At 39.1% G+C, this 27,893-nt stretch overlaps 1 protein-coding gene across 1 annotated transcript; it reads right to left on the reverse strand.

Annotated features, from left to right (window-relative positions):
- Nucleotides 1-264: 264 nt before the first annotated feature.
- Nucleotides 265-27,851, reverse strand: LOC120071055. Its single transcript, XM_039023062.1, has 20 exons — nucleotides 27,484-27,851; nucleotides 27,309-27,378; nucleotides 27,080-27,122; nucleotides 14,055-14,132; nucleotides 13,901-13,985; nucleotides 13,737-13,819; nucleotides 12,275-12,332; nucleotides 10,634-10,744; nucleotides 10,360-10,417; nucleotides 9,868-9,964; nucleotides 9,475-9,510; nucleotides 9,165-9,301; nucleotides 8,875-8,945; nucleotides 8,714-8,767; nucleotides 4,529-4,671; nucleotides 3,214-3,354; nucleotides 1,824-2,045; nucleotides 1,621-1,680; nucleotides 1,063-1,347; nucleotides 265-854 (listed from the first exon to the last, which is right to left on the reverse strand). The coding sequence occupies exons 1-20, from the start codon at nucleotides 27,635-27,637 to the stop codon at nucleotides 726-728; spliced, it is 2,115 nt and encodes a 704-aa protein (XP_038878990.1). The 5' UTR covers nucleotides 27,638-27,851; the 3' UTR covers nucleotides 265-725.
- Nucleotides 27,852-27,893: the final 42 nt, after the last annotated feature.

Here is a 27,893-nt window from a genome sequence, read left to right on the forward strand (position 1 = left end):
ATATAAAGAGAACAAGGGCATGAATCAAGAAAGGGATGTATAGAAATTTTAGGAGAGTTGGGAAAGAAGAGAAAGAGGTTCATGTATCAAAAAAGGGAAACAAGCGACGAGAAGTTAAGTGCAAAAGGGGGCCAGCGGAGGTAAAATGCAATTTACCCTCTTCCTTTTTCTAACGTTGACTTGCATTTTAGATTAGATTAGAACTGTAGCTTAATAGTCAAATCTAAAATCACGAGTTCCTCTAAGATTGAAAAACACAATGAATTTAAAACGCATTTAAAACAAATTTATTAATTTACCAAACAAGGTAATTCATCTTCACGTTCTAACAGACTTCAGATCAGAACAAATGTTATGTGCAAATCTGAATTCAAATAGAACAGTAATTAGAAAATGTTGTACAGTTACCTTTTAAACTAGCACTCTAATAAAGCTTAAGAGACCACTAATTTCCTTTTATGACTATTAAGCAACAGTTCAATCAGATAATAAGATACGGAACTTTACAGCTGGGTAAGTTTCCAGTTCTACCTGAATCAAGTAGATGATGGGGCTCCCCGTTCAACCTGCTTAAGCAGAGGGGATTGTATCCACCATTTCGCAGTACTAGCAACAGCCAATCATCTTAATCAAAGCCGGGAAAGTTGCAATAAATAATGGCTATAGATGAAAGTTTGGCAATATAAAGTTTATATCTATGATGAACTGAATATACCCCTCCCCTACTATTCGGAATCAGAACCCGAAAGATGCATCTGATAAGCATTTGGAGGCTCATAATCAGTGATGGAAGGAGGTACGTCAGCAATTGATGCGGTTCTCGAACGATTTCTTCTTCTAGGTTTGCTTCCTTCCTGAAAAGAAGCATGTCGCAAAAACATTGACATATTAAAGATCCATATATAGATCATCATAGGTTCCATTCCACCATAAGATACATTTATTATAAAGGCTATCCAAACATGGTCTTCCAATTCATAAAACACAAGCCCATTAAGCATTCTTTTAGGCTGACTACTGAAGAAACTATAAAGGAACATTCTTGAGTCCTCAATCAGTTACCTTAGTAGTTGATTGACTTGGTTGAGTGGATTCCTTTGGGAGGTCTGGTTGCCTAGCTGGTCGAGATGGGGGAGTGGGCTGAGATGTCCGTAGCCATATTGTACCAAAAGACAATAATGAAGCAAGAAACAAGACTGGACCAATCCTTGGGTCGTCTAGCCGGTAGTAGATTCCAACTTTGATGTGCTCAATCCACTTCAACACATTGGTAATTAAACTACTCCCAGCACTTCCAAAAATCATATGCTCCGGATTTTCATGAACAAGTTCAGGAGCCTTCACTCTCTGGCATTTAGAAACACGAGGATGCACTTCAGTCAACTAGTCCCCACACCTCATTCTTCTTCTTATTTTCATTTCTTTTTAATAATAAACAATGATCTAACAAAGGGGGAACCCAAGAAAACCTAAGGACAAGGGGTTGAGAAAACCCCTCACCCCTGAAGCTACGAAATAAGAGCCTTTGAAGTATCAGAGTTATGAATAAATGCCTTGATAAAAAATTAAAAAATTAAATTAATAATAATAAATAAAATAAAGCCCTTTAAACTCTCTTACATAAAAGGGCAGATCCCTCGAATCACCATCCTCGATTATTTTTGAGACCCACTGAACAATCTACAAAAGAAGAGAAGAAATTTCACTAGTAAGAGAAGTATACTGAAATCCCATGTTCAAAGCATCAATACAAGCTATTTAACGTATATCGGTGACATGCAGTGGTTAATTAGGTCAATGAAGCATTAGGAAAAGACTCGAACCTCTGAAATTTCAGATGAACCATTGTAAAGAGCCACAAGCTGTGCGGCAAGATCCAGATCATCGGATGATGTATCAAACATACTTCTTGGCTTCACCTCCTTAGCTTTAGTTGCATCCCTTTTGTACCGCACAATAAATAATCGAGGCACGTCACTGAGATCTCTCATTGGTCCACAAGTTTCATAGCTAGATTCAGAGCTAATGTAAAAGAAACAATATTTCTAGAGAAAAATGAAGGATGTATCAGTGAGAGAGAGGAAAGAAGAGGAAGAATCATGGACATTATCTAAACAAGTGTTGACATTAATTATCACACCATCAGTTTCAAGCATCGAACATTGGGAATGGAGTGTATGATACATTTTATTACTACTTTTTAATTTCTGACACACTGGAGATACGCACAGGAGGACATTCTTAAGAATACAGAGAACATCTTTTTGTAGAGAATATAGACAAAACTACTGAAGCATGGCAGTTTTTCCATCAGGAATCGATAAAAAATACTTATATCAAAGAGCTAAAACCATTAATAACTAATAGTACCGATAGGAAAGAAAAGATTTTGTAGCTATCCTTTATCGTTAATTGCTTCAAATTGGGGGCTTTCTTGTAAAATATTATGGTCTTTTATCCCCCCGGGATAGTCTTTGAGGTTATTCAGGCTTAAACATTTATTTCCAAAGTATATAGAATTTAATTTATTCAAACTTCTTCCACCATATTGGAAGATATCGAGAGTGGCATACCTTACACAAGATTTTGTCTTTTCAAATTCTTATCAAGTATTACTGAATTAATCAGTTTTGTATCCTTCTATTTATCTGTTCGTTAAAGTCCTGAGGATTTATTATTGTTTAATTTCTTATTATTTACTTTCTTATTATTGTTTACTTTCTTATTTACAGTTGAGGGCTGTAATACTTTCTTAATTGAGTTTATTCAGTATTCAATAATAAATTCTTTCCCTCTAAACACATGTTATCGAGTTGAAAAATAAAGAACGGGAAAAAAGTACTAAACCCATCCAAGAGTGCTCAATTGCTAATGTGAACTGTGATCATTTGAAACTCTTCAGATCTATAGAGCAAATTCTTTTTTGAGGTTATTCAAGAATCAAGTATTGAGTTTTCGAAGATAATCTCAGAATATTCTAATGTGACTAGACTTCCCATGTACCACATAAAGAGATCACGAAAAACTAAACATAAAAAGACTAGAAGAAAATGGACTGAGAAAGCATAGATGGCTCATAGCTCAGCTGGAAGAACGCAAAACTTCTATTTCAGATGAGCATACCAAAGCAAGGATTGACCACTAGGTTCACCGCTACCCTGTTTCTCACATTCCAGTTAATAATTTAATGATATGCCAAGGAATGGGAGTTACCTTCTGGGCTTCACCGTCAAGCCAAGTGAAGGACAAACGTTTGCTTTTAAGTGCGACTACAGCTGGAGATATCTTTGGGTCTTCATCAGCTCCATAAGCTTCACTATCACTAGTTAAAGTTTCTTTCACCCTGCGCATTGTCTAACTTTTCACAATTACACCATTCCTAAATTGCAAAATACATAGTTTGCATTGATATTTATATATTTTTTTTAAAATAAAAAAAAAACCTTGTCACAACAACTTGATTTATGTGTTTTTATAGTGTAAATCAAAATAAATATATTCACTGTGGCTTGATGTACAGTTTATGTAGAGGTGGGAGAAGGAGTTAGCTTTGCCACAAAGAGTCCTTTAAGATATAAGAAAATGCAACTAGAATTAGATGCAAGGATTGTATCTCACGATGTGATTGTATTTCTAATGTGAGTTCCGAGATAAACAACAAGAACACACTGAAACCTCCAGCCAATTCGAAAGGGCTGGGAAACCTTTCTGAAGCACCGTTCAATTTCTAAACAGATGAAAATAAAGGCCGACAGCAACAGCCTATAAACTTCGCATCCCCCGCCCATAAAAGAAACCACGTCCCACCAGCCACTTGTCTGGTGTGCATTTCCCTTACTACCCCTCCTCTCCTAAGTAACTACAACTGGGGCCTACGCCTAACAGACTCAAGATGCTATTATGCTACAACTAAATTTACTCAGAAAAATTTGACAACATATTCATCAATAATTGTCCTAAAGCTACCCTAACTTTTTAAAGAATCAATTATACAATGATAAAAACTAAAAAGTGTTCTACAACTTCAGCAATATTCAAATTAGACATATTGGTATTTAACACAAAAGTTATCTCAAATTAGATAAAACATGTTTAGAACTACGGTAATTTGTCATTTAGTAAGCAAAGTTATCCTTAAACTCTTTTAAAAGGCAATGACTAGACCACCCCTGAAATCCCACAGTTGACAACCAAATCTAAGTCAATTGTAATTATAAATACTTGAACTAAATTACCATTTCAAATTTATACTGTTTCCACGGTGGACGAAACCAAGGCAATCACTCCACCCCCCACCCCGAGGACAGAACTTTGCTCATCTGAATACTATTACATAGGATAACCCAGAAATATAATGACCCTGCACTAACACTACCTGCATGTAGCCTATTCTGACTAAATGATGAAAATAAAAAATGTATCATTTCAATTTTAACATCTGCGAACAACTATGCAGGACCAACTAGAAAAATGACAAGAAAACTAAGAGCGCTGCTACATGAAAATTAATCATAGGAAAAAAGCTTACTTCACGCATTTTGTTGAGTTCTGCACCCAGCCTTCCAGCTACAATTGCACAGTACCATGTTAATGTGTCGGATCCAGCACGAGAATAACCACGAGCATCACATCCCAGCTCCATTGATGTCCGACTTCTTAATTGAGGAAGTTCTTAAAGAGAAGATATGAGAACCCAAATCAATCAGGACCAAGATGGAAGAAAAGTAGAACGAGAAAAAGGATCAAGGGGAAACTAAGTATAAAACAATTTAAGAATTAAACTCTATGAGTAATCCAGTAACAAAACAAATAATAATAACATAGAAATAAATCATATTTCAAATCTCTTCTAACTATATTCACCGGGGAAAGAAAAGAAAAGTTTGAGAGAGAGAGAGAGTGAGAGTCAATGTTAATCAACTTAATATACATCTTCAGTAATGTTTAAGATCTGAAATTAAAACTGTAGTACAAAGAAGAAATGCTAAATCAATACGGACGGAGATGCCAGGGACTTGTTAATATGATATGGAGAAATATGTTTATTTTAAGATAAGATTTTGCTGTCCAAGCCGAAAACTATTGACTTATCGACTTACTTTTTAAAGATTGGAACACCATACACTGGAATATTCCTCCACTTTAATTTCCTATGCACTTGTTTAATGTTTTATGTAACCATTAATCTCCTATAAATATGTAGAAAGATTCTAACGACGCCAACAGCTGGAGAAAAGAATTATATTTTGAAGCTAAGAAGCGTGAACACTTTAGTTTGGCAAGCTTGTCTATGTTCGACACATGTCGGACACTTCAACACTTATTGGACATATATCGGACACTTGTTAGTGCAATAATTGTGTTAGACATGCATAGAATACTTGTTGAGTAGACTAAAGACACATATACGACAATAATAACAACTTTTGAGTGTGAAATACATCAAACTAAGTTTTTTTAAAGCTTATAAATGCATCAACCCATTTACTTCAAATTTTCTTTCGGTATAAAAATGGCATATAATTTTAAAAATGTATATTTTAATAAGCACCCTTGTCGTTTCGTGTCCTAGATTTTTAATATATGGCGTGTCACCGTGTCCATGTCGTGTCGTATCCGTGTCCCCGTATCTGTATTTATGCTTCTTAGCTTTGAAGTTTCAAGATATTGATGTCTTCACTTTAATTTGCTTAAGCTAACTGAAGCCTATTGGCCTCGAGTCACTAAGGTGTATGTACGTAAGCAAATGAGAAAAGAGGGAGAGTTGGGTATGTGATACAGTGAGAGAAATTGTGAGATTGTGTGGGCCCAAAGGAATATTGTTAGTTAGGGGCCTGAGAGAGAAGTGTGCATACCGTTGAGACTGTAGAGAGGATTATCTTTTTGGTATTTTCTTGATTGTAATAGCTTCTATGAGAGACTTGGGAGAGAATAGGGAGCTCTCAAATTCTCCCTCTGTGTTGATAAATAAATTGGTTTGGCTGAGGCCTATCAATTTTGGTATCAGAGAAGTAAGACTTGGATATGATGGGTAAGATGGAAGGCAGGGTAGTAGCTTTGGAAGAGAAGTTGAGTGAAGTGGGTAAGAAGCGATTGTCGTTGGAAACTAAGGTGGAGAACGAGAGGTTTGAAGTGATGAATGGGCAAATGAGTCTAGTTTTATCGTGCTTGGATGTGTTAATGGCTGAGAGGGCATCGACATCTACAGAGAGAACAGTGTCGGACAAAGGAAAAAAACTGGTGGATTCATCGCCAACTGGTTCGAAGATGGAAGGAAAAGAGAAGAGTGGGATTTACACATCTAGCAGTAAAGAAGTTCCTCTGTTCAACATGAGGCTGAGGAAGTTAGAGGTGTCGATATTCAAAGGGGAAGAGAGTGAGAACCCCGATCCATAGTTGCACCGTGCGGAACTTTTTTTGTGGTGAATCATTTGTTAGAGAAGGACAAATTGGATGCAGCAGTGTTGTGTTTGGAGGGAGGACAAGGATGCGGTAGTGCTGTGTTTGGAGGGAGAAGCGTTAGACTGGTATCAACGCAAAGATGATTGGCAACCGATGGGTAGTGGGTGGCGATTTCACGTGTTATTGTTGGATCGGTTCCGTCCAACGAATGAAGCTAATCGATATGCATGACCGATGAAACTTCAACAGGAGACAACGGTGAGAGCATATTGCCAACAATTTGAACAATATCCTGCTGGGTTGAAAGAGCTTGGTGAACAAGCCCTAGAGAGCAAGTTTGTGTGTGAGCTGAAAAAGGAAATTCAAATTGAGATGAGAAAGATGAATCCAATAGGCCTAAAGGCAAAAATGACAATGGCCCAATTGATTGAGGAAGATTAATTGATCCAAGAAAATAGGTTTCAACAGGTCAGCACGAGTAGCAATCCAAGTTCAAAAATGAACCCAACAACTAGTGGGTCGGGTTCCAGTAGTGGAAGCGGGTCGAGTGCCTGGTCTTTTTCATTTTAGCCCTAACCGAAATTCTACGACATCATCAACCACTATTACGCCGGTCCGTGATTCAACAACAAAGAGTGGAAATACTCTTCCCTACCGACGATTAACGGAAGAAGAGATGAGAGCTAAAAAGTAAAAGGGCATTTACTTCAAGTGTGATGATAAATTTAGCTTTGGCCACCAGTGCAAGAATGAAAGAGTTGCAATTCATGTTTGTTCAGGCCTCGAGTCACTAAGATCATAGTCTGGTAAAATCCCAAATTTCATTAAAGTCTATGATGAAGACACTTGGGGAGGGAGACCAAGGGATGTTAGTGGAACTCAATGCTTTGGATACAGAGGTGAAGGAAGACAGCAATGTTGAGTTCCAGAAGCATGTGATCAAATTTCCCGAGGCTATTCGAGCCGTTCTTCGATGGTATAAACAAGTGTTTGTGGCACCAACTACACTACCACCCGAAAGGGACCATGATTACGCAATACAATTGGAACCCGAAACAAGTTCCTATCAATGTTCGACCATATCGGTATCCTCAATTCCAGAAGGACGAGATTGAAATAACGGTTCGTGAAATGCTGATGGCTGAGATTATTCAGCCTAGTCGAAGCCCCTTTTCCAGCCTAGTTCTATTGGTTAAGAAGAAAGATGGCAGTTGGCGGTTTTGTGTGGACTATCGAGCCCTTAATCAAGCAACTGTGCTAGATAAATACCCCATCCCTGTGATCGACAAGTTGTTGGATGAGATGTTTGGTGCCATTATTTTCTCAAAAATAGATTTGAAGTCTAGTTACCATCAAATTCGAGTACGTACTTGTGACATTCATAAGACAGCATATAGAACACGTGAGGGACACTATGAGTTCTTAGTGATGCCCTTTGGGTTACAAAATAACATCAAGAAAAGCTCAGTCCACTTTGTCATAAGCCTTTTCGAGGTCTAGTTTTAAGAGAGCACCTTTCTTCCCACAAAAGTTCCACTCATCCACAACTTAAGAAGTAATAAGAATAGCATCTAGAATTTGACAACCCTCCACAAAAGCCGTCTAAGACTCATACACAATGGAGGGGAGAACTTTCTTCAACCTATTAGCAAGAACCTTGGAAATGATCTTATAAAGAGAAGTCACAAGACTTACGGATCTGAAGTCGCTAACCCCAGTGACTTTCTTCTTTTTTGGGATGAGGCAAATATACGCCTCATTGTAATGCTTGTTGATGATACCATTTTTAAAAAACTCTTGGAACACCTTAACAATATCAAGCTTCAAGATGTTCCAGGACTTTTTATAAAACTCCCTTGCCATGCCATCAAGGCCAGGAGACTTGAGATTCCCCAAATCAAAAATGTGTCTCCAATCTCCTTCTCTTCAAAAGGGGCCTCCAAGGATAAAGAATCAGTAGTGCTGAGGGGTCTCCAATTCGACCCTTCAAAAGTAAAGGGGTGGGGAATTTTAGCACCGCAAAGGTTTGTGTAGAAATCTAAGATTTCATCCACGATCTCGTCCTCATTAAGGAGAATCCGACCCTCTCTACTTTCCAGGGCAGAAATGAAGTTCTTACTTTTCCGAGTAGAGACCCATCTATGAAAGAAATTCGAGTTTTCCTCACCCTCCAGAAGCCACTGAATTTTATGTTTCTGGGCCCAAATCCTCTGTGTTCTTTTACAATAGTCTCAAGAAGAGCAGCAATGTAGTATTGATTAAAAAGAACAAATAATTGACTTAAAAGGAGAATCTAAAGAAACTATAATACCTTGTTGCTTATTCTGTTCAATGAGCTGTACAAACGAGGAACGGTTAACAAATCCTGATGGCAAGAAGTGCACGTTTGATTAGTCAAACAATGCACAGAGCATAGAATAGAGTGGAAAATGCACACAAATGAAATAAGCCATGGAAAAAGAAGTGACATGCCATGGTACACAATAGGCTTCATTCCTGGATCTTTCAAGAATACCATAGCAGGTGCAAGTTCCACCCCAAACCTAAGTCCAAACACAAAATCTCCATCAAATTCTGATTGAAACAAAATCCCATTTAAAAAAGTAATAATAAATTAATTAATGCTTGCGAACCCATCTAAGAGAAGTAACCAAAAAGGATGAAGATTACAGTTAAAAATAAAATTAACTTAATATAAATGAACTATAACTAAGCATACATTGTACTGTGCATCAAAGTTAAAGAGAGGATCATGCACTCACGTGTCCAACCAGATGGATGAATCCTCTTCTCGCCATAGCACAAAGGCAAATGAAACTGAATCCCAGTAGTTCTTTGCAGTTTTCCGTATGAATGGTGCAGCACGTTCTCCAGTTTCTGAGAAAATAATAACTTTGACCTATTTGCCAGTAGAAAGATGAATATTTATATCAGCTAATTAGAAACTCACTGCAACTCAAGAAAAGCAGGTCTCAAATCAATACATTAGCAACAATTACATGTAAATAGTACGTCTATTGTTGGAAGAAAAAAAAAAAAAGGAGGCCGAGAATGGTAAGCAATAAATGATACCTTATGGGGACTACTCTTTGCCAAAAATTTATGTCCCTGAGAGTGAACAAGATACACAATTCATTTTAATATGAATAATTAAGGAAATTGCTACCATCAAGTTACAAACCGAAGGAGCAATGTGTAAAGGGTAAGAGGTCATTCCGAAAAGAGATTACAATATATCCAGTTATGCCTCTCTTGCATGAAAAATTACAAACTTTTGAGATTAAAGGGCTACAGCACTACAATTACAGATCACAACCTACCATGCTCCCCGCCCCCCAATTTGGCCCCACGCTACAGCCTATGTGCAAGAATTGCTATACTGTGACACAGAATACCATGCCCAGACAATACATTGAACCATTGAAAAAAGAAACATAAATAACACCGTGAGACTCTGAATATTACCAATGTGTCCTTTGAGTAGTAAAGGATTCGAGGTAGATACAGTACGGTTGTTGCAAACCAATCTGTAATATCATCATAAGAAAGCTTTCCATCGAACCTAGGAAGAAATATGTTCAAATATTTAGAAAAATTTTGTAATAAAAGCGTAAGGAGGAAATTAAAAGTAACCTTCTGAAAAAGCAACAACGTATGACTCTTCTTTCTTTTTTTTTTCTAAATGAAAGTTGTTGCTATATATATAAATAAATATTTTCTTTTTTCTTGAAAAAAAAACAAAGTTAAATGCTTACATTTGAACTTTCAACACTAAACATAATTACATATCCCTCGTTGATTTGGCCAGCTGGAAGCTTTTTCAACTAGCCTAGCTCTCTAGGGTTATTCAATTCTTTAGTATACTTGTTTGTTTTCCAAAACGGTAAAGTTCTGCACTTGAACTACAATCTAAGTTTGTTTAGTTTGAAATTTTAACCCCATTGAAACCTCACTCACCTATTAATGCAATCAGTTGATTTACAACCGGGAGGAAAGGCAACAAGTGACGGTAGTCCTGCATAATTATCCAATGAAGAACATACAAAGCTGAATGAGACTCCAAGATAAATCAAAACCAAAATTGATTGTACAGTTAAGGGCCATTTAGATTTAATAAAAGATGTCTACCATAGAAGATAGATGTTCTCTGAGGACAAAAAGGAGTTTAATCAAGCTTACACTGTTCCATACCTTTAAAGAATCTAGGACTTGGAAACAAAATTTAACTTACCATTCCTGAAGAATGGTTGTCCAGTTGGCTTTTTCTCTGCAAGATAAGCAGCAAGTTGAGCTTCCCCAAGCTCCACCACTGCAGTATTAGCAACTCCATCCAGCAAAGCAACTGAGAATGAACATATATGAAAAGATAACAAATTTTACTTCAATCTACTCAAAGTAGTGAATCATTTGTGCCAGTATATTCGTTTGCCCAAGGAGGTAGGGGGAACGTACAGGGAAGGAATTTCTTCTTAGCATCAGTATATCTTTGTCTGCTTATTTAACATTTCTAAATAAATAATATCTAAGCAACGGTCTAGTGGTAAATAAGGGAACATCCCTTTGACAAAGGGCTAAGAAGTCATGGGTTCAATCCATGGTAGCCACCTACCTAGGATTTAATATCCTATGAATTTCTTTGACATCCAAATGTTGTAGGTCAGGCGGGTTGTCCCGTAAGATTAGTCAAGGTGTGCATAAGCTGGCCCGTACTCTTTTGGATATCAAAAATAAATAATATTTAAGCAATTGCAAGTTATGTCATTTCGAGCTCCATCCTCTTGGGGATCACCCTTAAAAGAACATCCAAGCTCTTTTATGGCTGCATATTTCATGTGCATTCTTTTGAGTACTGTGGAAGGAAAGAAACCAAAAAATCTTCATGGATGGTTCCAATTTTATCGGATGTCCCCGAAGGGACAAAATCTTCATGGATAGGGCTCATCCTTTTGACAGTTTCTTTGACCTTGCCATTAACTATGCTATTTCTTGGTGTAAAAAGCTCAAATCTTTTTGTTTCATATACATTATACAAATGCTTCCCTTCTTAAGAATTGGGGAAACTTATTGTAGTTCCAAGGATTTATATCCATTTTGTAAATTTCATACATCAATGAAATTGTTTCTTATAAATAAAAATAAAAAGATTAAAAAGACATTCAATGGTCATAACTCATTCTTTTGCAATACAAACACAAAACATGAACCCTCACAATTGCTCAATAGATATTGAATGGCACTGCCCACACTAGAGTAGCCAATTCAGGCTTATCCAGAACTACATTTTGGTAGAGAAAACAATTAATAACAAAAGACCAGGGATTTCTGTCATCGTGAATTTATTTTTTTAAAAAAAAAAAGGTTTAAGAAGTTGAGCTGAAACTAAATCAAACTCAAATACTAATTAACCTACCTGCAGAAATTAAATTATTCACATGCTTTTCACTAATAGAGCAGTTGCATTCTCCATTTGGGTGCTAAGCTACTAAGGCAACGATTACAATGGTATAGCATTAGGAGCTAAAGGGAAAAGATTATCTTCAACGCATAAGAGTACATGAGCCGACCATGAGTGCTATTTAATTAATAAATGGTTGTAATGGGCAAGGACAGGGTCTGAAGTCAGAAGTGAACAGAAATCAGAGGGGAAGGGTGAAATAATGGAAGAGGCCAAGCAACCCTGATTGTGTCTTTTCAGTACTTCCCAATAGTATTTGAATTCACAAACGTCCAAGAACTAAGAATGAGAACTAACATTCGGAAGAAAGATAATTGGACTTGATAACTAAAAATAGAATAGACGAATTAAGACCAAAAAGGAAGTTAAATGAATATTATGATCTCTCACAAAGATAAAGAAGAGATAAGTACAAACCAATTTGTTTCCATACATCAGAAAATTGAACGCAGAGTTTGCTTCCAAATGAATACAACTGAAACAAATTTCAACAATCAGAAATTTAGAACCCAAACTATTACGTAATTATCACTATAATCTTTTACTTATTGAAAAGAAAAGAAATTAGGGAGTTCTCAAAGATTTTAAAAGCTCCCAATTCAAGAAACTAATATTGCAATACATTGGCCAGGTACACCGTTTTAACTCTAATATTACCAAGTCAGGAACTTGAAAAAGTAAAAAGTCAACACATTCAACCAAATAACTCAACAACCGGATGGGGAAAGAGAGAACACGAATAGAGAATGGATAAAATTCAAAAGTGGAAAGAAAACAAGCAAACAACTTGAATGATCACTTCAAAATAATAACAGTGTAAGTTCTAGATGAGTAATAAATAGAGATGATAGGATAACTGTAATTGCCTACAGTACATCGTAAAACTAGAATAACACTAATTCTAAGTATCTTGCTTTACAAACAGTTCCTCTCAACTTGTGCAGCAATTGGAGTTATTGTATGGAGAGAGTGGTTAATTATGACCATTGAATGGGAGAGACTGGCAAAAATACTGTTTCTGCTTCTTTCCCTAAAATCTTTTCCATAGAGCGGCGTATTGTACCTCCTTTTGCTTTTATACACTTTTTCCCAGTAAATTCCATTCTATCAATGAAATATAGCTACCTTCCTGTTGAGAAAATATATTGTCCTCCAAAAGCAAATAAAAGCCTATTTATAGACCCATTCTAAACCTTTGAGATCCTTCTAGCTCATAAATACACCTTCCTACATAACATGGATGTTAAGTTCGTAGTATATTGCATACTTTTTGTCTAACATTTTGTGATTATGGTTCTTCTTTTATCCAAGCCAATTAAATTTTCTTTTCATTATTTCTTGGTTTGAGTATAGAATGTTTTCATCTTTCCTTGTATTTCCTTACACCCTATTGAAATATTCGATAAGTGAATTTGGAAAGCAATAATAGCATTTCCAATAGACCCTAATTAGATGCTATTTTGTATTTTCAAGGGAAGATCCCGATCAAGTCCCCTATAATCCAAGGTCCAACACATTTAAATCTTGAGCCTAAGAACATATGTTTTCTGTTTTTGATATTCTTTTGGTCATTTCATTTGTTTACGCATTTACATATTTTAGAGAACTTTATTTTAAGAATGAAATATACTAGTCTATAATGTCTATAATGTAAAACAAAAAGTGTAATAACTAATGAACTCTACATCCTTAAATAATAAGATGAAAAGTATATAGAAGGAATCACATGATCTTGAGTGAAATATAATACCGTTCATTTATCTAGGAATCTCAAACTAGAAGACCTTCCTAGAAAAAAGCAGGGATACAAAAGAAAAACTCCACTTATAGTGTACAAACTAGAAAACATGCACTGCAAAATTCTTAAGTAGGATTTTACCATAATTAGTGATGGCTTATCATCATTAAAAATAGATTGAACATCATTGGATGTTATGAAGTTAAGGTTGTGATCTTCAGTATCTGCACCATTGAGGGCATGTATATCAGCAATTCAGAAAAGCAAATCTATTAGATTTTGTTATTATTGTGAATGGAACTCACTTAATGGAACTTCATCTAACAATGGGAGACTTATTTCCGAAAACTTTTCTCTGGCATATTGCACTTTGACCTTTTCTAGAACACCCTGCATCCATGATGTTAATGGTTAAGGAAACAAATTTAACAAAGGTGAAATACCATATCAACTACTCACCCATTGTTCGTCGATGCCAAAAAGATCATAGTTGCGTTTCCATAAATTGTTTTTTAGCAATTCATAAGCATATTGAATCTGCAAATCATGGCCTCGTTAAAAACTTACTGCAGATAACCCATCATAAGACAACTAGCTAATGTACATGGAGAAACATAGTATAACATATCATGATTAGTTAATAATCATGACGGAGATCAAACAATATTACTTATGACAGTTTCAACAACAAAATTTTTGTTAACAGACATAGTTCATGCCAAACGATCAATATTGGGGTTAAGAGAAAAGGGAGTGGGGGGGAGGGGAAACAAAGGTAATCGTCAATAACACAATATATAGAAGTTAAAAACAGATCAAGGGTCAAGACCCAAGGCCTAAAGAAGATCCTAAACAGCTAAGCATAAATTGTTTGATACATTGCGCTGAAAATAGGGTTTTAGCCCTAAGGGCATTTTTAACTTTTCACTGTACTCTAGGGTTTCCCTGTTTTCTATTTAAATGTGTAGCCTCTATGTATCTGGTGTATCAAATCTTAATAAGAAAAACTCTATATCGTGGTTTTTTCTCCCTGTATTAGGGTTTTCCACGTATCCCTGTGTGTGCCCCATTTTCCTTCTCTTTCTATTTTTTATCATAGTATCAGAGCAAAGAGATGAAACCCTGGCCGCCGTTGAGGAAAATCAAACAGGAGAATCACAAGTGCCATCTGGCACCACAACCATGGATATTGCAGCTGTCGTACAAATAGCCATAGAATGGTACTTTCAGACGGTCTTACCTCATCTTCATCAGTCGATTGGAGCAACCCAACCCGAAGGACAGGTAGCCGATTGGGTCAGAAACCAACAGACCCAGCCGACCGATTGGATCAGCCACAGGACGGCGGCTACAGAAGCTCCACAAGCAGCAACCAGCCGATCGAAGACAGAAGCAATCTATCCGGGGCCCACCCAATCGAAGCCTTCTGGACTGGCTCCAGCCGAGCGCAGACGTCCGATTGTCCCCAGCCGCCGCTCGATTCCAGTGCAGACCCAGCTATTCGGCTCCAGCGCTGACATCCCAGCCAGCCGCGAATCTTCAGACCCGAGCCGCGTTCTTTGCCCAGTCGCACCTGCAGTTTTCCCTATTCCAGCCACGATGCCTCCTTTCCAACTAAGTGTGGGTAGCGGTTTCAGCCAAGGAATTCCCGTGAGTGGCAGATTGGAGATAGGTGAATCGCGTCTTCGTCATATCCAGAACAAAAAATTGACTATATCCAGGAACAATTCGCTCAACTTCAACTCCAGATTAAATAGCAGAATGAGTCAGTTCAGCAACAGATGACTACCCTTGGAGAGGTTCTTGGAGCTACCTCTAATGCCCGATCAGAACTCCCCTCTAGTCTACCAGCTTACTCAGGAAGTCCTCTTTCCCTACCTTATCTACAGCAAATTTATTTTCTGGGGCAATAGGAAATTCTGCTAGCTTTATTGTAAGGGAGAAATTAAATGGTCATAATTACTTTTCTTGGTCTCAATCCATAAAAATGACCCTCGAGGGTCGTCATAAATTTGGATATCTAATGGGCAAGATATCGAAACCGAGAACGGGTGACCCTCAAGAACGTATATGTAAGGGAGAAGACTCCTTACTTCGATCTATTCTAGCAGGGAGTATGGAGCCTCAAATTGGCAAACCCTTACCATATACTGCCACTGCACGGGACATTTGGGAGGCTATACAAAAGCTTTACTCCAAACAGCAGAATGCTTCCTGACTCTATACTTTTGTTGAAAATAGGGTTATTAACCTAGGGGCATTTATGTAATTGTGTAGGCCCCTAGGGTTTCCTACTGTCTATTTATACGTTGTGTCCATATGTATTCAGTGTATCAGATTAAACTAATAAGAAAGATCTCTATATCGTGGTTTTTCTCCCTGTACTAGGGTTACCACGTAACTGTGCGTTGTTATTCTCTTTTCTTCTATATTTTAACATGGTATCAGAGCTAGGCGACGAACTCCTAGCCGTTATGGAAGAGAACCAACCACAGTCGTCTTCTGCCGATGGAACTTCAAGTTTTGACATGAAGACAGCCATTCGATCGGCCGTGAAGGAGTGTTTTCAAGCAGCCCTACCGGAGTTGATTTCCACCATCCAGCTGCAGTCGATGGAGAGCCAGAGTCGATGGGAGCCGCCGCACCAGAAAGAAGCCACGATCGGCGACCGAAACCAGAGCGGCGCTGCCTTCGACAGTCGGACAGAGACGAATCCGATCGAGCCCAGCCATGTCTTCGACGATCGGACAGAGACGAATCCAGTCGAGCCCAGCCGTGGGTTGCTGCCATCCGCGCTGATCGTGCTCGCGCCGGTCAGATCAATTGTTGTGGAGCCGCGCCTAGCACTTCGCTCGAGCATTCCAACCGGCTGGTGCCATCTCGTGCGTCGGGCAGATACGAGGACCATCTAAAGCAACGAGCTACATCTTTCCAACAGTCGGTGGCTCCTCCTTTTCCAGCCACTTGTGGCTCGACCCAATGCCCAGATGATGCAGGATTTCTTGTAGGAGAAAAATTAAATGGCCAGAATTATTTCTCCTGATCCCAATTAATCAGGATAGCCTTGGAAGGGCATCACAAATTTTGGTACCGATCCTCAAGAACGGATCTGGAAAGTGGAAGATTCGCTGTTACGCTCTGTCCTCGTGAATAGTATGGAACCTCAAATAGGCAGACCATTATTGTATGCTGCAACCGCCAAGGATATCTGGGAGGTTGCACGGGCTCAATACTTGAAAATAGAAGCAGCTATGTGTTTGTTTTCTTGGCTGGATTAAATCATAAATTCGATGGTGTCCGTAGTCGAATATTGGGTCAACGTCCTACACCTTCTCTCAGAGAAGTTTGCTCCGAAATACGGCTAGAAGAGGATCGGTCATGCGACATGAATAATCTTATTACTACAACTGATGCAGTTGCCTTCATTGCAAAGTCGCCCAATGCTGATGGTGATAAAAGAAACCCCACCTGTGTGTGAGCACTGTAAAAAGCTCTGGCACACAAAGGACAAGTGTTGGAAATTGCACGGGAAACCTCCAAACAGCAAGCGACGACAGTCTCATGACAAATCTAATACTGTTCGTGCCCTAGTGAGTGACTCAGCAGATGAACATACTCAGAAGCAGTCTTCTATTGACAGTAAGAACAGTTTGAGTACGGTTGGAGTGAGTGCTATTGCACAATTAGGTAATTTTTCTTCGTTTGGCCTTATTAGTATAAAATATAAATGGTAAAAAATCTTGGATTGTGGACTCAGGGGCCACAGATCATCTTTACCAATTCTTCAGATCTATTCATTTCTTACGACCCGAGTGCTGGAAATGAGCGTATTCGAATTGAAGATGGGTCTTTTGCCCCTGTTGCAAGGAAAGGTCATATCTCCCCGTTTGACAGTTTAGTTTTACGTGATACTTTGCATGTGCCTAAAATCTCTTATAATTTGTTGTCTGTCAGTAAAATTATAAGGGATCTAAAGTGTAAGGCAATTTTCTCACCTGACTCCGTTTTGTTTCAGGATCTGAAATTGGGGATGACGACTGGCACTGCCCGGCACAATAGGGGACTCTATTTCCTTTCTAAAGATGCTTCCTCTAGAGATGATCATCAAACTGGGTTTATGTCGTTAAATTTTTCTGTTTCTAAAAATGACTTTTATGTTGTGGCATTTCCGTTTAGGACATCCAAATTTTCAATATATGAAGTATTTGTTTCCGCATTTATTTCGCAATATTAATACTTCCTCTTTAAATTGTGACATGTGTATTCGTGTCAAGCAAAGTTGTGTTCCTTTTCAATCTCAGCCTTATAAACCCTCAAGTCCTTTTACTCTTGTTCATAGTGATGTTTGGGTCCCTCGCCTGTTACCACTTCCACCAGTAAACGTTGATTGTCAGTTTATAGAGACGACCACACTCGCCTTACTTGAGTCTTCCTCCTCACTGACAAATCTGAGGTGTCATTCCATTTCCCAACAATTTTATACAACTCGCGAGACTCAGTTGAATGCGAAGATTGGAATTTTACGGAGTGAAATGGGCGAGAATTCTTCAACACCTCCTTCAAGGATTTTCTTGTCTCTAAGGGAATTGTCCATCAAAGCTCGTGTGCTTATTACTCCGCAAACAGAATGGAGTAGCCGAGCGGAAAGATCGTCATCTGGTGGAAGTAGCCCGTCTCATATGTTATCTCGCACTCTTCCGTCATATCTATTGGGGGATGTCGTTTTACTGCCGCCCATTCATTAATCGAATGCCCTCTTGTGTTTCTACCTTCATACTCCCTTGGATCTGTTAAAAGTCCCTTCCAACCACTCGATTAATCTCCGATATGTCCCCTTCGGGTCTTTAGTTGCATTGCCTTTGTTCATTCTCATGGTCCAAACCGCAAAAATTTACTCCTCGTGCTTCAAAAGTGTATCTTTGTTGGTATCCACTTCATCAAGTGGATATAAGTGCCATCATCCGTCATCTCGTAAATACTGTGTCTCCCATGGAGTCACCTTTCCTACGGTCAGCCGTTCTTTCCTGTTAGTCATCTTCAGGGGGAAAAACAATGAGTGAAGAGACTAACTGTCCTCTCATGCCAGTCCCTTGAGTCAGCTCCTATTCATATTTCGTCTAAGCCTAGTTCTGGGCATGACGACCCGATCCTTCCTACCAACCAAGTTCCTTGAAAACTTACTATAGAAAAAGAATCTCAAGAAGGAAGCAGTGTCACTGTTCGAACCGGAACTACCGGCTCTAGTACATGAGTCAGACCCGCATCAGACCAGAAACATATAGTTCCTGAAATTCAATGATGATTGATGTGTGTGGAGAGCTGAATAAATGCAAGCAAGATAGGTGCGAAAGGAATGGTAATACTGAAAGAGATTATGGCAGGAGAGGAGACAGCTGAGAATGAAAATGATTCTAGTTAATGATGATATGGAGGATATACTGAAATCCCTGATACACAGATCACCGATCAGGTGAGAAGCCTGAAAAGTAGAAGTGATCGTGATGCCATGGCTCGATTCTTCCTTATAGCTCTGAGGAAAGGCACGCGTTCAATGTGCTAAATTACCCTATGCATGTTACATGACGTATAGTAATTCTGGCACCCGAGTTCAAAGCTTTCACTACCAGTCTGGACACTGAGAGGTTTCCAAATGACATAATTGTTGCGATGGGAAAATCAGAATGGCGGATCTGCTGTTTATGGAAGAAAGAAATGAAGCTCTCGAATGAAAAAAAATGGAACGGGGAACAGGTGTTCTACCTGAAGGCACAGACAATTGATGCAAATGGGGTTTTACTATTAAAATACAAATCAGATGGGACGATGACGTACAAGGCTGAGCTTGTTTGCAAGAGGCTTATATCAAACCTATGAGTAGACTACTCTTAAACCTTTCTCCCGTGCCCAAATAAACACTATCCGAGTGCTTTTGTCAGTTGTCGTAAATAAGGATTGACCCCTACACCAATTTGATGTTAAAAATGCGTTTCTGAATGGGGAACTTGAAGATGAAGTTTATATGAGTCCTCCTCCTGGGTTCGAGAGTCAATTCAAAAACAGGGTGTGCAGATTGAGAAAGACGCTATATGAGTTGAAACAATCTCCAAGGACCTGGTTTGACAGGTTCACAACCTTTGTGAAAGCACAGGGGTATGTTCAGGGACATTCTGATCACACTCTATTTACAAAAGGGTCGAGATCAGGGAAGATAGCTCTTCTTATTGTCTACGTTGATGATATTGTTTTATCCGAGGATGATGATGCGAGATCATGAGGCTCAAAACAAAGATGGCCGAAGAGTTTGAAATTAAAGACCTCGGTAAGCTAAGATACTTTCTGGGAATGGAAGTGCCTTGATCAAAGAAAGGTATCTCAGTTTCTCAACGAAAATACACTCTAGACTTACTAAAGGAAACAGGCATGACTGGATGTAAACCTGTTGACACACCAGTAGAGTACAATGCGAAGCTCAGTGAGAAAAATGATAGAGTTCCTATTAATAAAGAGAGGTATCAACGGTTAGTCGGGAAGTTGATCTACTTGTCTCACACAAGGCCAGATATTTCGTATGCTGTAGGTGTTGTCAGTCAGTTTATGCAGGCTCCCTGTGAGGATCATATGATAGCAGTTGAACGTATCCTTCGGTACCTAAAAGGAACTCCTGGCAAGGGACTGATGTTCAGAAAGTCCAATAAACGATCTGTTGAAGCCTACACTGATTCTGACTGGGCAGGTTCTGTTGTTGACAGAAAATCGACATCTGGGTATTGTACGTTTGTCTGGGGTAATCTAGTCACCTGGAGAAGTAAGAAACAAGGGGTCGTTGTTAGAAGTAGTGTTGAGGCTGAGTATAGCGCCATGAGTCTGGGGATATGTGAAGAAATCTGGTTGAAGAAAGAGTTATCAGATCTCCAGCAAGATAATGAGCTTCCGATGAAATTGTTTTGTGACAACAAAGCTGCCATCAGTCTTGCAAATAACCCGGTTCAACATGACAGAACTAAACACGTAGAGACTGACAGACATTTCATTAAGGAGAGACTGGATGGTGGAAACATATGCATCCCTTATATTCCTTCAAATCAGCAAGTTGCAGATGTGCTTACAAAGGGGTTACTAAGACAGGGCTTTGACTATTGTGTAAGCAAGTTGGGCCTTGTTGATATCTATGCCCCAACTTGAGGGGGAGTGTTGAAAATAGGGTTATTAACCTAGGGGCATTTATGTAATTGTGTAGGCCCCTAGGGTTTCCTATTGTCTATTTATACGTTGTGTTCCTGTGTATTCAGTGTATCAAATTAACTAATAAGAAAGATTTCTATATCATGGTTTTTCTCCCTGTACTAGGGTTTCCACGTAACTGTGCGTTGTTATTCTCTTTTCTTCTTCTATATTTTAACAACTTTACGCAAACAAGTCCATGAATGCAAGTAGGGAACAATGGACGTTATAGCGTACTTCAAAAGGCTATCTCTTATTTGGCAAGAAATAGACCTATGTCAAGAGATGGTCTGGAATTGTCCGTGTAGGGGAGTCTTACATTACCAGTCTAAGACCGACCAAGTTTATAACTTTTTGGTGTGGCTGAATTCTAAGTTTGACACAGTACGGAGTCGGATACTAGGAACCCATCTGATACCATCCCTGATGGGAATTTGCTCTGAAGTTTGCCTTGAGGAAAACAGGTCTAGTGCTATGAATAATACACTGGTTTCGCCAACTAACTCTACTGCATTTAAAGCGTCAGGTCCTGCCAATGATAAGCAAAATGGCAAGCCAACTCTTGTGTGTACTGTAAAAAACCCTAGCACACTAAAGACCAATGCTGGAAGCTGCATGCCCGTCCACCTAATAGTAAATGATGTCAGTCAGGCTCTGAACGAGCATTGGCAGGCGAATCGGCAACTGGAGGTCCTCAACCTCAGAATCAAGAAACCAATCAGAGTAACTCTAGTACAGTGGGTGTAAGTGTGATCACCCTATCATGTACTCTTCAATCTTTTGGTCTTGTTAGTATAACCGGTAGCAAGCCATGGATTCTAGATTCAGGGGCTACAGACCACTTAACTGGCTCTTCCGACCACTTGCTTTTATATCATCCAAGTGCTGGGAATGAAAGGATCAGAATCGTTGATGGGTCCTTTGCCCCTATGGCCAAGAAATGTCGTTTGTCACCCTTTGAGGGTTTGGTTCTTCAAGATGTGCTGCATGTGCCTAAAATTTCTTATAATTTATTATCTGTTAGCAAGATTACAAGGGATTTGAGATGTCGAGTTACTTTCTCACCTGATGCTGTTGTTTTTCAGAACCTGAACTCGAGGACGACGATTGGCACTGCCCGACATGATGGGGGACTCTATTTCCTTACTAAAGATGCTTCATCTAGCATATGTGATAGGACTAGTTTACTTTCATCTTGTTTTTCTACCACTGAAACTGATTATATGTTATGGCATTATCGTCTTGGACATCTTAGTTTCCATTATATGAAATATTTGTTTCCTCATCTGTTTCGCAATGTTAATCTTTTCTAACTTGAATTGTGATATGTGTGTCCAAGCTAAACAACCTCGTATCTCGCTAAAACCTCAGCCTTATAAGCCTACCAAACCATTCACCCTCTTCCATAACGATGTTTGTGGTCCGTCACTTGTTACTACCGCCACTGGCAAACAATGGTTTGTAACTTTCATTGATGACCACACTAGATTAACTTAGGTTTTTCTTCTTACCGATAAGTCTGAAGTCATGTCGGTTTTCAAACAGTTCTACAGTTCTATAGAAACCCAGTTCAATGCAAAAATCGCTATCCTTCAAAGTGACAATGATCGGGAGTTTTTTAATAATTCCTTTTGGGAATTCTTAGTCTCTAAAGGAATTGTCCATCAGAGTTCGTCTGCGTATACTCCTCAACAAAATGGAGTAGCCGAACGGAAAAACCGTCATCTTATCGAAGTTGTTCAATCCCTTATGTTGTCAACTTCTCTTCCATCCTATTTGTGGGGAGATGTTGTTCTAACAGCAGCTTATTTGATAAATCGAATGTCTTCCCAAGGTCTTAAAATTCCAAACTCCCTTAGACTGTTTCAAAGAGTCTTATCCTGATAATCGACTTATCTCTAATGTTCCACTTCAGGTGTTTGGGTGTGTTGTGTTCGTCCATACCCATGGTCCTAGTCGAACCAAGTTTACCCCCCGTGCTCAGAAATGTGTCTTTGTGGGATACCCTCTTCATCAATGTGGGTACAAATGTTACCATCCTTCCTCCCAGAAATATTTTGTCTCAATGGATGCGACCTTCCTCGAAGATCAACCCTTCTTTCCCATTAGTCCTCTTCAGGGGGAGAGTACTAGTGAAGAGACTAATTGGGGTCCAAGTCTGTCAGTCTTACTTGAACCTATTCCTGATATAAGTATCAACGAACTCATTCTACCTACCAAATAAGTCTCATGGATCACGTACTATAGGAGGAATCTCATGAAGGAAATATCGCCGCCTGTTACTTCTCTGGCTCCAGTCCATGAGTCAGGACGGGTGTCAGTTCCAAGTACTAGTAATCCTATCCCTGATAATGGTAACATTTATATTGAAAACGATGTTTGTGTTGAAAATGATGTGAGTAAAGACAGAGAAGACAATGACAGCACCAATGACTGTACTGAGAATGTGATTGATACAAGTGATGGTAGTTGTGAAAAACCTGTTCCAGCAGAGAACATTGTTGAAGGTTGAAGAGATCTGTTAGAAGATAAGACACATGAGCAGGAGGCTGAATGCAGTAGGGAGTCAGAGGAGAAGAAAGACCATGATGCCTCTCTTGACCTTCCTATTGCCTTAAGAAAAGGTACGAGATCTTGCACGAAGTATCCACTGCAGAGTTACTTGTCTTATAGCAACTTGTCTCCCGTGTTCAAAGCCCTCACTACGAGCCTAGACACAGTTACAATACCGAGCAATATACATGCAGCGATGGAGATTCCTAAATGGAGAGCTGCAATCATAGAGGAAATGGGGGCGCTTGAGAAAAACTACACTTGGGACCATGTTACCCTTCCAAAGGGACACAAAGGCAATTGGGTGCAAGTGGGTGTTCACCGTTAAATATAGGCCCGATGAAACGATTGATAGGTACAAGGCCAGATTGGTTGCCAGAGGCTTCACTCAGACCTTTGAAATAGATTACTCCGAGACTTTCTCCCCAGTAGTAAAGTTAAAGAAGCTCGACTGAATATAGGACCCCTCTTGTAACTCCATCCCTAGACAGTCAATTACATTGACCTTCCCTGTAAGTCTATCTAGCCCAACAATTGAGCAGCTAGCTCGAGTGTAAGGAGAGAAGTATTTGTCCCCTCTGGAAGACTATCCTTCTAGGCAAGTTAGAATGTGTGTTCTAATGTTTACCTTGATTCGCCCTGAGAGCTGACTTCCTTGACCTTTATTCTAGGCGAACTGCTAATGCGGCTGTGGCCCCTTGAGTCCTCCTCCCTTCTACCTAGGAGAATAAGAGCTTGCATAAGCTCTCTGGATTCTAATGGGCTTTCTTCCCCGATATGCCCTTTCTGGAGGACGGCTATAAAATAGAATAGGCTTTCTTCACCCGTGCTTTCTTTCCCTCTTTGCTATCTACTCAACTCGCTCTATGTTGATGGCTACTCTTGACTTGACTCTCGACTCCTACTCCTTCCTTGAGGAAGAGGATTACAAAGCCGAATCCGAATCTAATAAGGGAAAGGTAGATCATGGCTAACACTATTCCGAACCGGTGCCCTCTGTCAAACTCAAACTATCCATCGCTGTAGGATTCCTATTCAAGATCAAGAATCACACGTAGAAATATGAAGATTTGACTTTTAAGGAGGTAGGGGTGGTATCATATAATCATATATCTTATAGGATAAAGGAGCCCATCTCTCTGAGTCATCCTTCAGCTTCAATCAAATAGACCATGGATATAGATCGAGATTCACTCATAAGACAAGCGACTACCAACATGGATAAGGTTTGGAGCACTGCAACCAGCCTTTATACCCGTTGAAGAGATGGATCCTCTGGACAAGTTCGGGTTCTTCTCTCAGTTGCAGTTAATAAAGACTGACCTCTCCACCAGTTTGACGTGAAGTTAGTGGAGAATTAGAAGAAGTTTACATGAGTCCTCCCCCAGGGTTCAAGAAACAATTCAATCATCGAGTATGTAAACTGAGGAAGTCCTTGTATGGGTTGAAACAGTCTCCGAGAGCCTGGTTTGGCAGATTCACTACCTTTGTGAAGTCACAAGAGTACAATCAGGGACACTCAGATCACACCCTCTTTACAAAGAAATTAGTATCCGGAAAAATTGTAGTTCTGATTTTGTATGTAGATGATATTGTCATTTCAAGTGTTAATGCTTCAGAAATTGACAGATTGAAGAGGAAAATGGCTAAGGAATTTGAAATCAAGGATCTCGGAAAATTGAGGTACTTTCTCGGATGGAAGTGGCTCGGTCGAAATAAGAGATTTCGGTTAAACGAAAATATACTCTAGATTTACATAAGGAGACAGGTATGACAAGTTGTAAACCAGTGGACACTCGTATGGAAGTTAATGCTAAACTCAGTAACTTGAGTAACAGTGCTTCGGTTAACAAGGAAAGATATCAGCGGCTTGTTGGGAAACTAATCTATCTCTCCCATACCAAACCAGATATTGCGTATGCGGTCAATGTAGTTAGTCAGTTCATGCAGTCTCCTTACAAAGAACATATGAGAACAGTGGAGCGCATCCTGAGATATTTAAAAACCTCTCCGGGCAAAGGGTTGATGTCAGAAAGTCCGACAAACAGTGCATCGAGGCATACACGGATGCTGATTAGGCAGGCTCTATGGTAGACAGGAAGTCGACATTTGGATACTGTACCTTCGTGTGGGATAACTTTGTTACGTGGAAGAGTAAGAAACAAGGAGTTGTTGCCAGAAGTACGAAGCTGAATACAGGGTCATGAGTCTGGGGATATGTGAGGAAATTTGGTCGGAAAAGGTCTTAAGTGATCTTGATCAAGGTCATGACGGTCCGATGAAACTCTACTGTCGTAACAAAGCCGCAATAAGTATCGTGAACAACCCAGTACAACATGACAGAACGAAGCATGTGGAGATTGATAGGCATTTCATCAAGGAGAGACTTGACAGTGGCAACATTTGTATTCTCTATATTCCTTCCAGTCAATAGATTACAGATATTCTTACAAAAGGGCTTCCCTAACAAATCTTTGACTCATGTATTAGCAAGTTGGGCCTCATTGATATCTACACTCCAACTTGAAGGAGAGTGTTGAAAATAGGATTTTGGCCCTAGGGGAATTTTTGTCTTTTCACTGTACTCTAGGGTTTCCCTGTTTTCTATTTAAACATGTAGCCTCTATGTATCTGGTGTATCAAATCTTAATAAGAAAAACTCTATATCGTGGTTTTTTCTCCCTGTATTATGATTTTCCACATATCCCTGTGTGTGCCTCATTTTCCTTCTCTTTCTATTTTTCATCACATTGCATAACTTGTATCATGGTTTTTTCTCCTTGTATTAGTGTTTTCCACATATCCCTGTGTGTGCCCCCATTTTCCTTCTCTTTCTATTTTTCATCACATTGCATAACTTGTTTCTCCAATAATGAAGTGCAAACCTATATCATATGTAGAAGAGACAAAGTACAGCTTAACATTTCCGGCAAAAATCAAATGCAGGCATCGGGAATGCTTATTAATTGGAATGTTTTAGAAGTTAAATCGATGCTTATTAATTGGAATGTTTTAGAAGTTAAATTGTAGTGCTTGCATTTGAATCAGGAGAAAACACTTGAACAAGTAATCCTTCTCTTCATACCAAGTTACGAAATGAAAACTAACTTCGACAGTACTATCAAGTTAAGTTACATTCTTATCAAAAAAAAGTTAAGTTTCATATTCAAGTACCTTTTATAATTCTATCTATTGAGTAAATTTTCATCTATGTTCCTAAACTTCGAACTATCCTTGCAATTTTGATGGAATGTTGACATGACACTCGATTACATAAAATTGGACTGAGGTGGCGTGATTGAATGGATAACAAATTTTGGATAAATGAACTCAAAAGAACAATTACGCTATAGACCTAGTTCGAACCCACCATACTCGACCACAAATCCGACCACTTATGCCATCAGCCACCCCAAGTCTAGTGCAGACCTAATATTAATTAATCACTCATTTGCAGTTTGTCCAATTAAATGTCCTTTCACCTCACATATTATTCAAAATTCTAGGAGCGCAGTGACCAAAAAAGACAAAATGCAAATTAAACGACCAATCACTCGGGAGAAAAGCAATGGCTGAAGATCCAACTTCATGCACATGCACGACAAAAAAGGATTATCAAATTGGATCAATAACAGGATTTCCCTAAGTTAAAATTTTGGATGATTTAGGATGCGACTACTGGAGAACGAGTTACGAATGAAACGACTGACCTTTACAAAATCCATGGCCTCCGGAATCTCCATTCCTGACTCCCTGAAATAGTAAAAAATACAGTGATATTGTTGTGTAATTACCATAATTTCTCACAAGATGATCCTTTATCAGGTTTGAGATTCGCAACGATAAGTGAACGGACAGTCTAGCCTAATGATGTAAAACCAAGCAGAATGCACAATGACACGAAGAACACCAAAATAGAAAAGTGAAGACACAATTTACCACTTAATCGAGAGTTTTCCGTATGCTTCTTTCACTTCATCAACGGAACTATACCTCTTAATTCCCAAAACTACAGTGTACAGGCCATCAAATAATCAGTGAATAAGAAAAAAGCAAATGAAATTTACAGAGCATATTCATCATATAAGGCAATTTTATAATGAAATTGTCTTACCGTCGTAGTGAGAAGTAGGGAAGGAGATGGGAATAACAACAAGCTGGTAAAATACGGCTACGGAAAAGAGAATTAGCGGCACGGAGTAGGCTTTGATAGTCGACGCCATTGAGGACGTCGGCACCGCCGGTTTCGCGGGAGGCTTATTACTCATTTACGAAATCTGAGCTGCAGAGCCTCGGCGGGAACGCAGGAGACGATGGCGTATAGGCTTTCACCGGATTCTTTCGCCGGAACAGTGAGACTGAAGCAGTTACGGCAATCGGGATTGCGCTTTTGTATGTACAACGCGGGAGCAATGAAAATGATGATCGTCCCTGTGCGTAGTTGCAAATGAGATGCAGTTCGGAAATCCCAATAATCGACTGGGCTGAGCCGGCCCAATTAAAATTTTGAAAATTTGTTGGAAA

The sequence above is a fragment of the Benincasa hispida genome, chromosome 2 (assembly GCF_009727055.1).
Source record: "Benincasa hispida cultivar B227 chromosome 2, ASM972705v1, whole genome shotgun sequence".
Taxonomy (NCBI): Eukaryota; Viridiplantae; Streptophyta; class Magnoliopsida; order Cucurbitales; family Cucurbitaceae; genus Benincasa; species Benincasa hispida.

Bases quoted from the DNA above. Each gene is read 5' to 3' on its own strand.
- LOC120071055 (XM_039023062.1), bottom strand. From the start codon at position 27,637: ATGAGTAATAAGCCTCCCGCGAAACCGGCGGTGCCGACGTCCTCAATG. The intron at 10,745-12,274 runs GTTTGTACTTAT...GTTCATTCTCAG, and splicing joins TGATGTATGGAAACAAATTG to TTGCTTTGCTGGATGGAGTT. The intron at 9,302-9,474 runs GTATCATTTATT...ACTGGCAAATAG, and splicing joins CAAAGAGTAGTCCCCATAAG to GTCAAAGTTATTATTTTCTC.